General features: G+C 41.4%; 1 protein-coding gene across 1 annotated transcript in view; it reads right to left on the bottom strand.

Moving 5' to 3' along the window:
* AGBL1 (AGBL carboxypeptidase 1) overlaps positions 1-14,251 on the bottom strand; it is a 707,263-nt gene that overhangs the window by 612,133 nt on the left and 80,879 nt on the right. The window contains exon 5 of the mRNA XM_063448878.1: positions 1,420-1,513. Within this exon, the coding sequence (XP_063304948.1) occupies positions 1,420-1,513 (94 nt within the window). The remainder of the gene's footprint in view (positions 1-1,419; positions 1,514-14,251) is intronic.

Genomic DNA, 14,251 nt, shown 5'->3' with positions numbered 1-14,251 from the left:
ACTGCAGGTGCATGATCTATACACCAAAACTGCTTTGTTAAGCTAAAGTTGTTTAGGTAACTATAGTGTCCCTTTAAAGATCTACTTTCTTCGCTTCTAAAAGCGACATCTTGTCCTTTGTACACCCTATCAATGAAAAAGTTACCAGAGACTTGTATTACTTACCCTATACATATTTATATAACATTAATATACCCTGTTAAACAAGATCAAGTTTTCTGGCCTTTTGTTCATAAATAAAATCTTTAATTTCCCTTATTTATTATGTAGCTTGCCTCTGCACTCTTGCACTCTATTTAGTTCCATAATTTCAAACACAATTTGCACTGTAAGTGGGCACTTGCCATTGATTATACAAAACAGACACTGTCAAGATCCCAAAACATGATCAAAACCCATCACAAAATCTTCATCACTTGAAGTGATATTAGACACGAGTGTGTTTCATCGTGACTTTCTAAAGGTGTGGATACCGTTATCTTTCTGGTTACTTAAAGGCCTGAGAGCAACATCCAGGTCTTGAGTATTTTTTTTTCTTCTAAATCAACAGTTATTTAAACTATTTCTCTTAATATTTTAAACAGCTTCATTTAAAGTGAAATTAACCAATTCCTCCATCTGATAGTAGATCATCTGGCTTGAATCACATTATTGATTGATTCAAATGTATCAGACAGTCCTAAAATTAATATTTAACTTGGTCTACAGGCATTTTTAACAAAAAGTAATTCTGAGTTACAGGAGGTAATATACATAATATTGATAGCTTGTTTATCCAAAGAGTACCAGGATGCCACTTTGGTTCCAAGAAGGATCATTGCCCCTTTAAAAAAAAATAAAAAAAAAAATCTTCCACTTGCATTTTTGCCATCCTTTTAAGAAATAACAGTAAGAGATGTATAAAAGGTTGAACTTGGGGGCTTTAGGCTTTTAAACAGATGTGCAAACAGTTACCAGGCTTACCCAAACTATGGCTCTCTAGATGTTGCAGAACTACAACTCCCATGATTCTATGAATGAAATAGATAGGCTGAGAATCATGGGAGTTGAAGTTCAGCAACATCTGGAGGGCCGGAGTTTGGGAAAGCCTGAGTTAAACTGTTAAATAAAAGGTCATGTAGGACAGCTGGAAAATAAGCATTAATAAATAAACTAGACATATAATATAAATAATGTCATTTTCTATTCTGTTTTTTCTTTTGTTTTTTGCTGCTTTTTTTTTTTTTTTAGAGGAAAAAAGGCGTGATTAACTAATTGTAATAGGCTATTATTACCCTTCAGATTGTAAGGTTATAGAAAATTGTGCTGTGACTTTTACACAACCTTCTTGATACAGAAAACAAGTATAGTCCAATTTGTCTTCAAGTCAAGTACTAAGAGAACTGAGGGCACACAAATCAAATACAACTAGACACCTACTTGATTGTTTGCGTATGTCTCCTGCTGTAAGGGGTAATGACCTTAAAAAGTAACTCCATGGCTCCATTGATGCCCAACATAGATCCGGTGGGAACTACACAAAACATAATAAGATACAATGTATCAAAATCTGTTTAGAATAAGAAACACTGACCTTTGTCAGTATGTATGAAACAGCAATATTCAGTAAAAAAAAAAAAAGTACCGTACATTTTATTTGTTTAGGCAACAAATTTCAATGAATTTGGAGCTTCTATAAATCTTTTTTACAGAGGAACATCTATCAAGAGAGGATGCAATTTATAATAAATATAGTAGGGCTGGTTTGAAAAGTCATTCATCACAAGCATCTCAAATGTGCTTATCTATGAATATTTTTGTTTTATGTATTTTGTTATTTGTTAAATCCTTTTTATATATAAAAGTAAGCCAGCTGGTTTACTTTCAAATGGAGGAGAGTTTGGGAGAATACAGGCTACATCACAAAAGCCCCTACTTTTTCATATGAAGAGATGTGTTTACTTCAAAATACTATATATCTAGGCTGATCAGAGGACATCAATGAGGGAAATGAGGAAAGCTTACAAAATGCAAAATGACTATGTAGATCATATCGATATTTCAGTTGACTATCATATATACCATCTATATGGTTGTGTGTTTGGGAGGCTGTGGTTTGTATGTGTTTGTAAGGTTGCCTTTTGTGTGTCTGGGGAGGTTGAGTGTTTTTAGTCTCTTCTATCTATATATAAGTGTCACTTTATCCTGAGGAAGGTCCCTGTGCGGACCGAAAACGTTGATTTGATGAAATAAAGAATGTTTTGCATTTTGAAGACCGAGAGTGCAGTTCCAGTTTATTCTATATGTACTACAATCCCCTGAAGACTGGCACCCGGCAAGTAAAAGCCATTTTGGCTTGAATATACTATTTAGCTTGAGTGCAAGGATGTCTGTTTTTATATATATATAAATATATATATATATATATTTGTGCTCGGAATTTAAATACGTAATGGATAGTAACTGTGAGCAAAGTTGGTTGTGGTGTGCCGAAACCAACGTACGAGTGGGCCTGTAAATAAAAGAGGGCCCACCAAGGAGAATGTAATTATAACAGGGTGTAGGTGGGTGGGAACAATCAGCTGAAAGGCAGAGGTGAGTAGGGGCTGGGAGTTTAAGTAGGGGACTTACTCCTCCCACAAATTCAGGCCTCCACAAGTTCAGGCCTTTTAACTTGTGCTCGGAATTTAAATACGTAATGGATAGTAACTGTGAGCAAAGTTGGTTGTGGTGTGCCGAAACCAACGTACGAGTGGGACTGTAAATAAAAGAGGGCAAAAAGATAAATTCGAGAAATACACACTTTATTGTATTTTTTACAAAACCAAGTTGCTGAAAGCTTGGCGAAGCTCTTTCTCCGGCTGTGGAATATATGCAGTATATATGGAGGATTTCCACCGCCCCAGTCTCTTGATGATATGGACCGGTGTGTTAGTGCTAGAGGCTGCAGAGGCGGCTCTTATACGGAAGGAGTGCCTAGAGAATGCAATCGGGTTGTGTCCGAGCTTAGAGAACAGAATTCTGATATGAACCATCAATTTTGCTGTGGTTAACGGGTGCCCTTGTAGTGTTAAGAGCGGAGAGTCCAGTAGGTGACCGTGCAGAGTTGACCGTAGGTGGTCTAGTACTTTTACCGGACACCAGGCATTATCAGTAGGGAAGAGAGGAATTATAGTAGGGTGTAGTGACCGGTTGGTTTTAGTTGTAGGGATCGAAAGTTGGTAGTGATCCTCTATTTTAGTGAGGTGTGATATTTTAAGTCTTAGCTTCGTATCTCCTTGACAAATTACGGTGAACTCTCTAGGTCTGAGAAAACCGTAGAAAGCGAGATATAAAGCAGATTTGATCACCGTATTTGTGCCGATGTCGAATGGGGCTGTGTCAAGGAGATTGCTAAGTGACCTGAAGATAGGCCCATCTATAGGTAATCTAATGGTAGAGAGTGGAGGTGAAACCTTTGATATTCCTTTCAAAACCTTTTTGACGGGGTATGAAGACAGGAAAGGTGTGTTGTTAGGAAAAAAAGGTGAGGCTGTGGTGCTGGACCCCCGTGAGATATAGTTTAATGGTGTTGTGAGATAGTTTAAGGTGTAGGTGGAAAAAAGAGGCAAAAGCCACCATGGTTTGAATAGAGAAGTCACCTTGTAAACCGAACTCTGCTGTGAATTTATTAAATATATTAAGAGCCCTATTGTAAGTGATAGCCGTGTTTGGTGATAATGCTTGGTGAGTGAGTGCTCTAGCGTGGTTCAAGAGTGTGCTTAATCCAGGATTAGATCGTGGAACCGTGGTGTCCTGGATGGTTGTAGGTGAGCCGTTGGGAGTGCCTGAGAAAATGCCTGAAATTGAGAACGAGAAAGAGCGTCAGCGGCCGTGTTGTGAATACCCGGGATGTGAAAACAAACTAAGTGAAACTGGCCGGATGCTGCCAACCAGGTCAGCTTGCGAATCAGCCGCATGATGGTCAGGGAAGATGATCGCCCTTTGTTCACGATTTCGCAAGCTGCCGAGTTATCAGAGTAGCATTTGACTGCCTTGCCAGACCAGAGATGACCCCAGGTGTGTGCGGCCGCCACAATGGGATAAATTTCAAATAGTGCTGAGGTCTCTCTGAATCCTGGCAAGGCATCCGTATCAGTGGGCCAATGGCCCCTGAACCAGTGGTTCCCAAAAATGGCTGCAAAACCGGTATTGGCTGCTGCGTCTGTGTGGATGATGGGTGAAGAGGGGGAATAAACATGGAGATTCCATTCCAGTCCTTCAAAAACTTCCCCCACATAGCTAAGTCAGCCTTGGCGTGGGGGTCCAAAGAAACTGTGCCAGAGTCCGGAACTCCGTGCAGCAGGCAAAGGAGTCTGGATATGAAAGACCTTCCCTACGGAATGATGCGCATCGCAAAGTTCAGGGATCCGAGAAGGGACTGAAGTTCTTTTCTAGTGCAAACATCATTCCGCAGGAACAAGTCATCTCCCCTCTCAAACGTGACAGTTTGTCGTGGGGGAGGCTAGCTCTGAGGTTAACCGAGTCCAGTACTATCCCCAGAAAGGTCAATTTAGTTGTGGGGCCTATAGTTTTGGCTGTGGACAAAGGGACTCCAAGTGTGGAAAATAGTGCAGTAGTGCTTCTGATTGCTGTGGGTGAAGGTGACCCTGGCTCTATTAGTAAAAAGTCGTCGAGGTAGTGGATAACGGAGTGACACCTGGTGACGTTCAGAAGCAGCCAGCATAGTGACTCTGCGAAAATGTCGAACAATTTGGGGCTGCTTCGAGAACCGAAAGTGAGTCGTGTAGAGAAGTAATATTTCCCTCGCCATTTAACACCGTGTAAGTGCCAGAGTGAGGGGTGCATGGGTAGTAATTTAAACGCGTTTGTGATGTCCGTTTTGCTAAGCCAGGGTCGATTACCAGATGATATGATGGACTGTATGGCGTCGTCGATGGTTACGTACTGAAGTGAAAATTTGTCTGCTGGAATGAGTGCGTTTATGCTTGGAACAAAAGAGGAGTGCGGTGCCGATAAATCAATAATTAGACTTTTTTTTTTTATTAGAATATTTGTGAATAGCAATACCAATGGGGTTAGTGCGCCAGGAGGAGAATGGTGAAGAGGTGAAGGGGCCGATCATGAAACCGTGATTTCAGAGGCAATGAGAGTGTCTATGGAGACTGGGTCTAAACGTGCTGACTGGAGATTAGGGCATTCTAGTGTACCTGGGGGAATGGCTACAATACCTGTGAGAAACCCTTTAGTGAACCATGTGGTGAGATAATCCACCAGATGATTAAGCCTGGGATCCCTTGTCTTGAGCACCACAGAGATATCACCATAATTGAATGCCTTGTTCTCAAGTACATCCTGTGAGGCTATGAGCAAGGACACCAGACACACATCCTTCCCGTCTAGGATATCTTTCCTGATAGAGTCAGGGACGGAGTGTGCTGGTGACTCAAATGGTGTAATGGCTGTGCCCGGTGCTGGAGGGGGGAGTATAGGAGGGCATGTTGGTATAGTAGGTACAGCCGTGAAAGCGACTGGGACTACCGTGGTAGTACCTGGGGAGGAGATGGCGCTTTCCACCTTAGATAGCCTGCTATTGAGGGTATGTAGATTGGCCAAGATCTCTGCCAGGGTATCCTGGGTGGCCGTGCTGTTGCTTGGTGGTTGTCCTTGAGAGCTTGTCCCTGGCCTGGGCTCGGGGGCTTGGTGAGTAAGTAGCCTATAAAGTTCAGCCTTCCTAGCTGTGGCCGGAAAGGGGATTCCCCTGAGCCTAAGCTCGGCCGTAATTTTGGGAATAGTCCATGCTCTCAAGGACGTGGGGGTTGAAAGAGTGAGTGATTCGCCTGGAGACCCGGGTCTGGTAGGCGTGAATGGAGTTTCTTCTGTCAATTCTTTGGTTGGAATAGGTTCTTGGGACATTCTAAAAGGAATGATTATGTGAAAGATATATTAGAAGGGGCGTAAGGTAAGTAGGCGGGGTATGTGGGGTGGTGTATATGGAAGAACTGGACTGTAATGCTAGATGCCAAAGCGAAAAACTTAACTGTTGAATGTTTGGATAGGTGAGGCCCTGCTAATGCCAAGTGGCGGTGAGAGGCTCTACCTATGATTTGGCTTATGACGTAGTTGCCACAGACGTGGTGGCGGGATGTTGGCCTCTCGGTGACAGTAGAGAGAAATCAAAACGTGTGGCCGTGACAGGTGAGGCCCTGACTAGCGCCCTGTAGTAGGGCATGCGAGGCTTGTAACTATGATTTGGGCGTGGGGCCGTACCTCCGTGTTGAGGTGGGGGGGATGGAAGGCCTCGCTGGGACGGGTTTTCTGATAGGGTGCGCTAAGGCATTAGCCTAGACCCTGTAGCCAGTTCGATTGTATATTTAAGGATAAGGTGAGAGGACTGGAATGTTGTGTAGATACTAACCTTGACTTCTTGCGAATGTTATCTGGAACCTTCTGGTGGTAATAAGTGTGGTAAGTCTCGTCTTATGCTGTCCTTGAGGAAGAGTCCTGAGGCTTTAAGACAGATGTTGACGTATTTATGCGTATCGTGGTGGCGTATGATTTGAATTGGGAGTAGGTTGTTTGTTAGGGGCGCAACGTGAGATCCTGCATTGAGGGATCTGGAAGGTTTAAGTGTGTGACTGGGCTGAAATAGATATTTGTGAGAAGGCTGGATGAGGCCTTGGGGTGACGATTGGACGTATTTGGGTATAGACGTAAGTACCTGAAGGTATGGCTGAGTACCGGGTCAGGTTTTGGTGTTTTCCGGAGCCTGATGGCTGTATGACCGTATGTCTGAGTAGAAATAATAGTAAAGAATTAACGTACCGTGGGCGTAAGCCTGTGGAAAAGTAGTAATGAACTTGAGACCGTGATAGGTTTTATATGAGGTGTAGTAACAAACGAGTTGTGAACTATACCTTGGTTTGACATAAAGAAATTACGTTTTGCGAAACGGTTTAACTGTGTATAACCGGGGGAAGCCTAGAATAATACTGGAGCTAAGGGTTAACCGAAGAAAAATTCCATAGTTAACGACAGGTGTGGAGGTAAGTAATAAAACCCAATATGTAAACATTTTAGGCCTATGGCTTTATAATGCAAAGTGATAAAATACAATACAATACCTGTTCCTGTAATAAAAGATCTTGAAATAAACAACTTTAGCGCAGAAAAAGCGAGAAACCGATGCAGTCTGTAAAGCCAAAAATATGTGACAGCGTGATTATATGGAAAATGAATAGTACAGACGTTTATGCGCCGGATATTGTGTTTATAAACAGTATTTATTAGTATATGTGACAAAATGAAGTGTTTAATAGGTAAATATGTGTTGTGGCAAGGTCATAGAGGCTTTCTATGTTAGTAATAGATTGGAGCGATCTCTATTCCCAGCATGATGGGGTTAATTGGTGGGAGTCACCCCTTGAATGTTATATACCAGGTGAATGTAATTAACCAGCACTAGGGTTTTAAAAGGTTAGCCTCTGAAGACATCAGAGAGTCTAACAGCTGGGAGAGAGGAGGCAGTTAAGCCTGAGACAAAGGTACTGTGTGAAACCTGCTTAAAGTGCTGTATTTCATTTTGTTTAAAACTGGGAACTAGATTAGCTGGCCAGTTGGATAGTTAGTAACACTGTTGTTTAGTAAGTCTCCAAGTTGGAGTAGGATTTATTTTCTTTTTGTTTTATTTTGTGGGAGAGCACAACCTTGTATATATTGTGGAAAGTGACAATAAACTGCAGTACTATTTTATCCTGACTGTTGCATTTGAAGTTTGTGACGAGCCTGGCCATCCTGCCACAGTGTATAGAAACCGTACGTTTATGATAGACGTGGATATTTTAAAAAGTAGTAAAACAAATTAACTGGTTAACATAGAAAGAAAATCACAAGGCAGATTTTTAAACAAGCTAATTATATCCCCAAACTGACAAAAAAGGTATCAGTAGCAATATGACCGAACAGGGAATATACGTAAAGAAAAGTAGAATTCGTGAAATAGAACTTAGTGCATACTGTAGCCTATTTGAATAAGAACTAGCTGAATATGGATTTAGAGCAAGGTGTTTGTTTTAATCGTACGAAATAGATTGGTCCTGGGTGACCAAACGGAAATAAGAGAATGCCCGTAATAATATTACTGTGTATATAAATAATAATAGATTAGGTAGTTTCCGTACGAATATGTAAAAGCAGTGATAAAGTGCCGAGCGTTCGTCTGTTTTGGCGTGAACACTGAAATCGGTTAAAAAAGCGTGTATTTGTACGAATATGATAGAGGGAGCCTACCCCTACGTTTTTAGGCCCGAACGGCGGGAAATAGCGGGGCGCTATTTCCTACGCCTAACTTACGTGAACGTGCCGGTCTCGTGACCGGAAACCGGGTACCTTGACCGGGAACCGAGTGGAAGGCCTCAAACGGACAGAGGACTGGTCAGGACGTCTGACTGCTGGAAACAGGAAAAAATTCTGGAGGGAAGCTGGACAGGAAGTGCTGGTTGCTATGGGGACAAAACAATCAGCTGAAAGGCAGAGGTGAGTAGGGGCTGGGAGTTTAAGTAGGGGACTTACTCCTCCCACAAATTCAGGCCTCCACAAGTTCAGGCCTTTTAACATATATATATATATATAGAAAATTGTAGAGATGATAGCACTCTCAGGACTCCAATATAAGATTTAACTTTTAATAGCTTACAGGATAAAAAATCGACGTTTCAGTCTGCTATGCACAGACTTTCATCAGGACTAATATATACAGTACAAATACACACTTATATACAAATAAGAGAACAAGCAATTAACTTGCCCACCACCGGAATTAACTCCCACTCCCTGTCTGTCCGGTCCGAAAAAACGCGCGGATTCTGCCTTGGGTCACGTGTGCGTACGTGACGTCATCACGTGACGTCGGCGTCATTACCCCGTCACGTGATCGGCCGGGCTGCAGCCTAATTGGGAGGGTGTTGCTATGCGACCACTGTGTCCATAGCAACTAAAAACAAACAACAACATTGCTGGAAAGACTTTAAACGTTATATGTCTAACGGGCATACCCCAGATAATCTGCACTGGCGAAAAGGGTAGTATATCTACAGACTTTAGCAAGATATGTACATTAAAGCCCAAATGTGCAGGCAAAGCATGTATGACCATGTAATCAAAACCCCAACACGAAACAGGCATCTAAATCTAAATAGAGGGAAAATAGAAAGCCAACAGAATGATAACAACTAAAGCATAATTATCCTGATTAGACATAGAAAGCACATATCATGAGTACTGCCTATGTAAATTACCGCTAAATAAATAGCATCAATTTTCTCCCAACGACACCCCTAAGTGTTTACATAAACCTATTTCAGTACACTACTCAGGGAGAGAGCCCCTTACAAAATCGGGGATAGCTCCTAAGTGTAGAACCACTAGTCAGGGATGATGGGTGAGCGCCTATCCCCCTGGGTGGGCACAACCTCCCATACTATTAACGCCGGATAGGCAAGATAAACAAAATAAACAAAGTAACTACTAGAATAAAAACCTATAGGGCATACACGGGACTATACCGAGTGCATACAAATTATGTACACTTACAATCAACACCCTCCTATAAAACAGGGAAGGTAAGCATATCAGGTTGTAGGGAAATGCTATTTCACACACAGTACTATATACAGAAATACCAGGGAAGCGGTGCATACCCTATAGTGCGGGGGAGTTAGGGTGTCTGCCTATCCCCCAGGTTGGGCATCGCCATCCCCACTCTACCTCCACAGGGTAAGAAGGTGCACAAAAAATACCAAGAGAGATAAATGATAAATGTAGATAATGAAACCAAATGTTATCCCAGGCGCCAAAGTGGAAAGCCCGGATAGCCCAAGGCTCCCCCACTTCCATGGCACAGGTCCCATGGACAAAAAAGCCTAAGGTATCAAGTTGGTCTAATACAATGTAACGGACCCTCAACATAACCTACATGTCACCACATGCTAAGTAATAGAGATGGTGCCATAACCCGTAGGGTGGGCACCAGCCTCCCACAACAGACCGTGTCAGGGTAAGTATATTCAAAAAAAAAAAGGTTATATCATAAAAAGGCAGACAGTGAATACTTCTCATTCAACCCATTAGGGTGGACAGTTTGAAGAGTCCTGATCCAATATAGTTCCCTCTGCAGGAGCATCTTCTTGCGGTCACCACCCCTTCTAGGCATAGGAACGTGATCGATGGCCATCAGTTTCATAGATGGGAGAGTATGGCCTACTTCGAGGAAATGTTTGGCAACCGGTAGATCAGACTTCTTATCCCTATATGCCATCCTGATGCTCGATCTGTGATTACGTATCCTTTCTCTCAAGGGTAGATCGGTCTTTCCGATGTAAGTCAACCCACACGGACACATTAACCTATAGACCACAAAATCACTGGTGCACGTCAGACGGTGCTGTATTCGATAGCTGATACCTGTGTGCCCACAGGTTACACAACCCAGGCAACGATAGCATCCCAGGTTCTGCGACATTTTATCTTTCAAATAGCAGTGTGTGGGGTCAGTCTTCACTAGTAGATCCTTCAGGTTTTTATTTCTTTTATAGCAGATCATTGGTGGTTGTTTGAAAATGTCCGGTAGAGTAGTATCATTCTTTAGTATTCTCCAGTTGTCACAGATGATTTCCCTGAATTTTGATGATGATGTGGTATAAGTAGTGGGGAAGACCAATCTCTTGGGCTGTGCTGTGGACAGTGAGGGATCCACAGTTGTGAGGCACCTATTAAGTGCTTTGTGTAACACATAACTGCTGTATCCCCGCTCCTGAAACTTGTTCCTCATACCCTTAAGTTGTTCTTGAGCATTATTGAAATCAGAGTTGTTACGCAGTACCCGGAGAAATTGTGAATATGGCAATGAATGGTTTAATGCTGTCGGGTGGAAGCTGTTGGCCTGTAGTAGCGTGTTGCGATCTGTGGGTTTGGAGTACAGTGTATAGATTAGGCTGGAGTCCATGCGCGTTATTCTGACATCCAGGAAATCTACTGTAGATTCATCCACCACCGCTGTAAGTTCTATATTGGGCGTGCATAGGTTAATCTGTGCAATCATCCGTTCCACTTCTATTACATCCCCCCTGACTAGCATAAAGATGTCGTCAATATACCGGACATATAATAGGATGCGTTCTTTATATGGTTCCAAGATGTAGTTGGTCTCAAAATTGAACATATAGCCATTTGCATACATGGGTGCCATCACAGCACCCATGGATGTACCTGCAATCTGTCTATACCACTCAGATTCAAATCTGAAATAGTTCTGAGACAGCACGATGTCTAATATTTCCAATGTGAATTCTATTGGAGGACCACTGTAGTGTGCGGATACTGCTAGAATTGATCTCATTGCTTCAATCCCTTCTTGGTGCGGTATTACTGTGTATAAACTCTTTACGTCACAAGTCACTAGGACTATAGGTCCAGAGGGTAACAGCATGTCAGACAATCGCTTGATGAAGCTTGGAGTGTCTTTAATACACGTCGGAAGATGTTCTATGGTCTCCTTGAATAAGTGGTCCAACCACTTTGCCAATGGTTCCAATACGCCCCCTATTGCAGACACAATGGGGCGTCCAGGGGGTACCTCTTTATTCTTATGCACTTTGGGCAGTGTATATAACACTGGGGTTCTGGGTGCTGTTGATTGCAGGTACGTGAATAGTTCCATGGAGATGTAATTAGAGTGTAGGCCTCGCACCAGACAGGTTTAAATCAAACGGATAACCTGTTCTGTGGGGTCTTTTTGCAGCTTCAAATAGGTAGATTGATCTGAGAGTTGTCCCAAAATTTCGGAGCGGTAGTCAGAATAGTTTTGAATGACAATACCGCCCCCCTTGTCGGCTGGTCTGATGACGATGTTCTTGTCACTAGCCAGTGACTTAATAATGGCTCGATCCTTCTGTGTACAATTGGAGTGGTGTGGACCACTTTCTTTCAGATGGTCAGATGACTCTTTTTGCACCGAGCGTAGAAATGTTTTGATAGAAGCCTGATTAGGCATGGGATCAAAGGTACTCCTTTTCTTGAATTGAGCAGACGAAGTAGAGCAGTCAATAGATTTAGACTTAAAGAAATCCTTAAGTCTTAGGGAGCGACCAAATTTATAAAGTTCCACTTCCCAGTTTAACGGATTTGGTTTAGAGGTGGGAACAAAGGATAGTCCCTTGCTTAATAAGCTGACTTCGTCTGTCGATAAAATTCTCGATGAGAGGTTGAAGAGAGGTTGAAGATGGGCGCTATCTCTGCTGTCAGCTAGATAGAAGAGACTAAAAACACTTACAGATATTTCAGTTGATTGTCATATATATACCATCATATATATATTTTTATATATATATATATATATATATATATATATATATATATATATATATATATGATGGTATATATATGACAGTCAACTGAAATATCTGTAAGTGTTTTTAGAATGCTCAATGCATCTGAATGAATAAAGTGACGTGCTTTGTCAGCTGGGTGTCATACTGCCTCGTCCATGATATATATATATATATACATATACCATCTATATATGTATATATATCCTCCAACCTCTGGCACTCATCATTAATAAAGAATAAATTGAATAGTACCTGGGTGCTTCCAGAGCACAAATAGAAAAGACAATAAACGGAGCACTCCTGAGGAAATTTTCCAATCATGTTTTTTAAAAGATAATCAACGTTTCGACCCTCAAGGGTCTTTATCAAGATGATAAGATCTTGATAAAGACCCTCGAGGGTCAAAACGTTGGTTATCTTTTGAAATATACAATTGAAAAATGTCCTCAGGAGTGCTCCGTTTATTGTCTTTTCTATACCATATATATATACTCCATTATTCATTGTTTGATATATTCACTTATTCCAATATATATTTATATATATATAAATATATATATCTCTCTCTATATATATATATATATATATATATATATATATATATATATATATATATATATTGGAATAAGTGAATATATCAAACAATGAATATATATATTTTGGAATAAGTGAATATATCAAACAATGAATAATGGAGTTTACCATGAGTGGAGACTTGGAAGCAAAGTCCATGATAATACCGCAATGACTGAATAGATGATCTAAGGGTGTGGCCAGGGATAGTACACTGGGGGGGTATTTGAGATTAAACAAGGCACAGGACCAATCAGAAAGTACAGATCAATAGTATAAGACAAGTTCTGAATCAAGGAGGGCAGCAGGTAGGAAGGGGTGATCAAAGAGAGTCATCAGGAGCCACCAATGGAGCACACTGACAATCCAAAGGTGTAGTCAGAAATGCAAACCAAAGTTTTTAACCAAGAATTAACTGGGCAACTGGACACATGGCTTTTGACCCACACAAACTGAGACTGCAAAGCAACAATAAGATGCCACGGGGGCCCTTGGCAGGTTACCAGTTTTGCCCCCCCCCCCCTCTTTGTTCTTAGCATACACTCAATTCACTTGTGCCTCAAACACATTTGTCTCCAATAAGTGTCTCTTTCTTTTAAAGGCATGAGCAGTTCACCAGGAAATGTCCTTGACTGGCCCTGACTGGTCAAATGTCACAGTGCCCGACATGTAGCCACATTGCCTGTTTGAATAATACATATATCAAAATGGTATAATTTAAGTTAATTCATTCCTCACTTCTGAAAACAAAGTTTATACTGTGAAAATGTTTTTGTCTCTCATAAATTAAATTACAGAATTGTAAAGAATGATACCGAGTGGCGACTGCACTGCATCTGAAGTTTAGTGCATAGAAAATGAACAAAGAGGTCACTGAGATTATTTTAAGAATGCTCAATGAATCTGAATGAATAAAGTGACGTGCTTTGTCAGCTGGGTGTCATACTGCCTCGTCCATGATGCTTTGTGGCATATGTGTCTCAATTAAAAGAAGCTGAGTTGAAACAACTGTTATCCCAGCTTCCCTAATGAACGGCTTGCTTGCTATTTGCTTTTGTGAAAGTAAGCACCTACAAGGTTTCCAAATGTTACCATCAGCAAATTTATTTGGCAGTGTTTGGACAGTCTGAAGGAGATGATGAGGTGTTGGCAATAGAGCTTTAATACATTGTGATGTTTACAGAGCAGCTAAAACAGAAACTGGAATGTGACCAAATGGAAGATAACGAAGACAGTGCATTGTGGGTGAGACCACAAGTAAGAACCATGGGATATATTTTTGCTTTGTTTGTGGTAGGCAAAGAAAGCACTAT

This window comes from Pelobates fuscus, chromosome 3 (genome assembly GCF_036172605.1).
Source record: "Pelobates fuscus isolate aPelFus1 chromosome 3, aPelFus1.pri, whole genome shotgun sequence".
In the NCBI taxonomy this organism is placed as follows: domain Eukaryota; kingdom Metazoa; phylum Chordata; class Amphibia; order Anura; family Pelobatidae; genus Pelobates; species Pelobates fuscus.
Note: the sequence above shows the minus strand (reverse complement) of the source record. Positions and strands in the feature narration are given on the sequence as shown.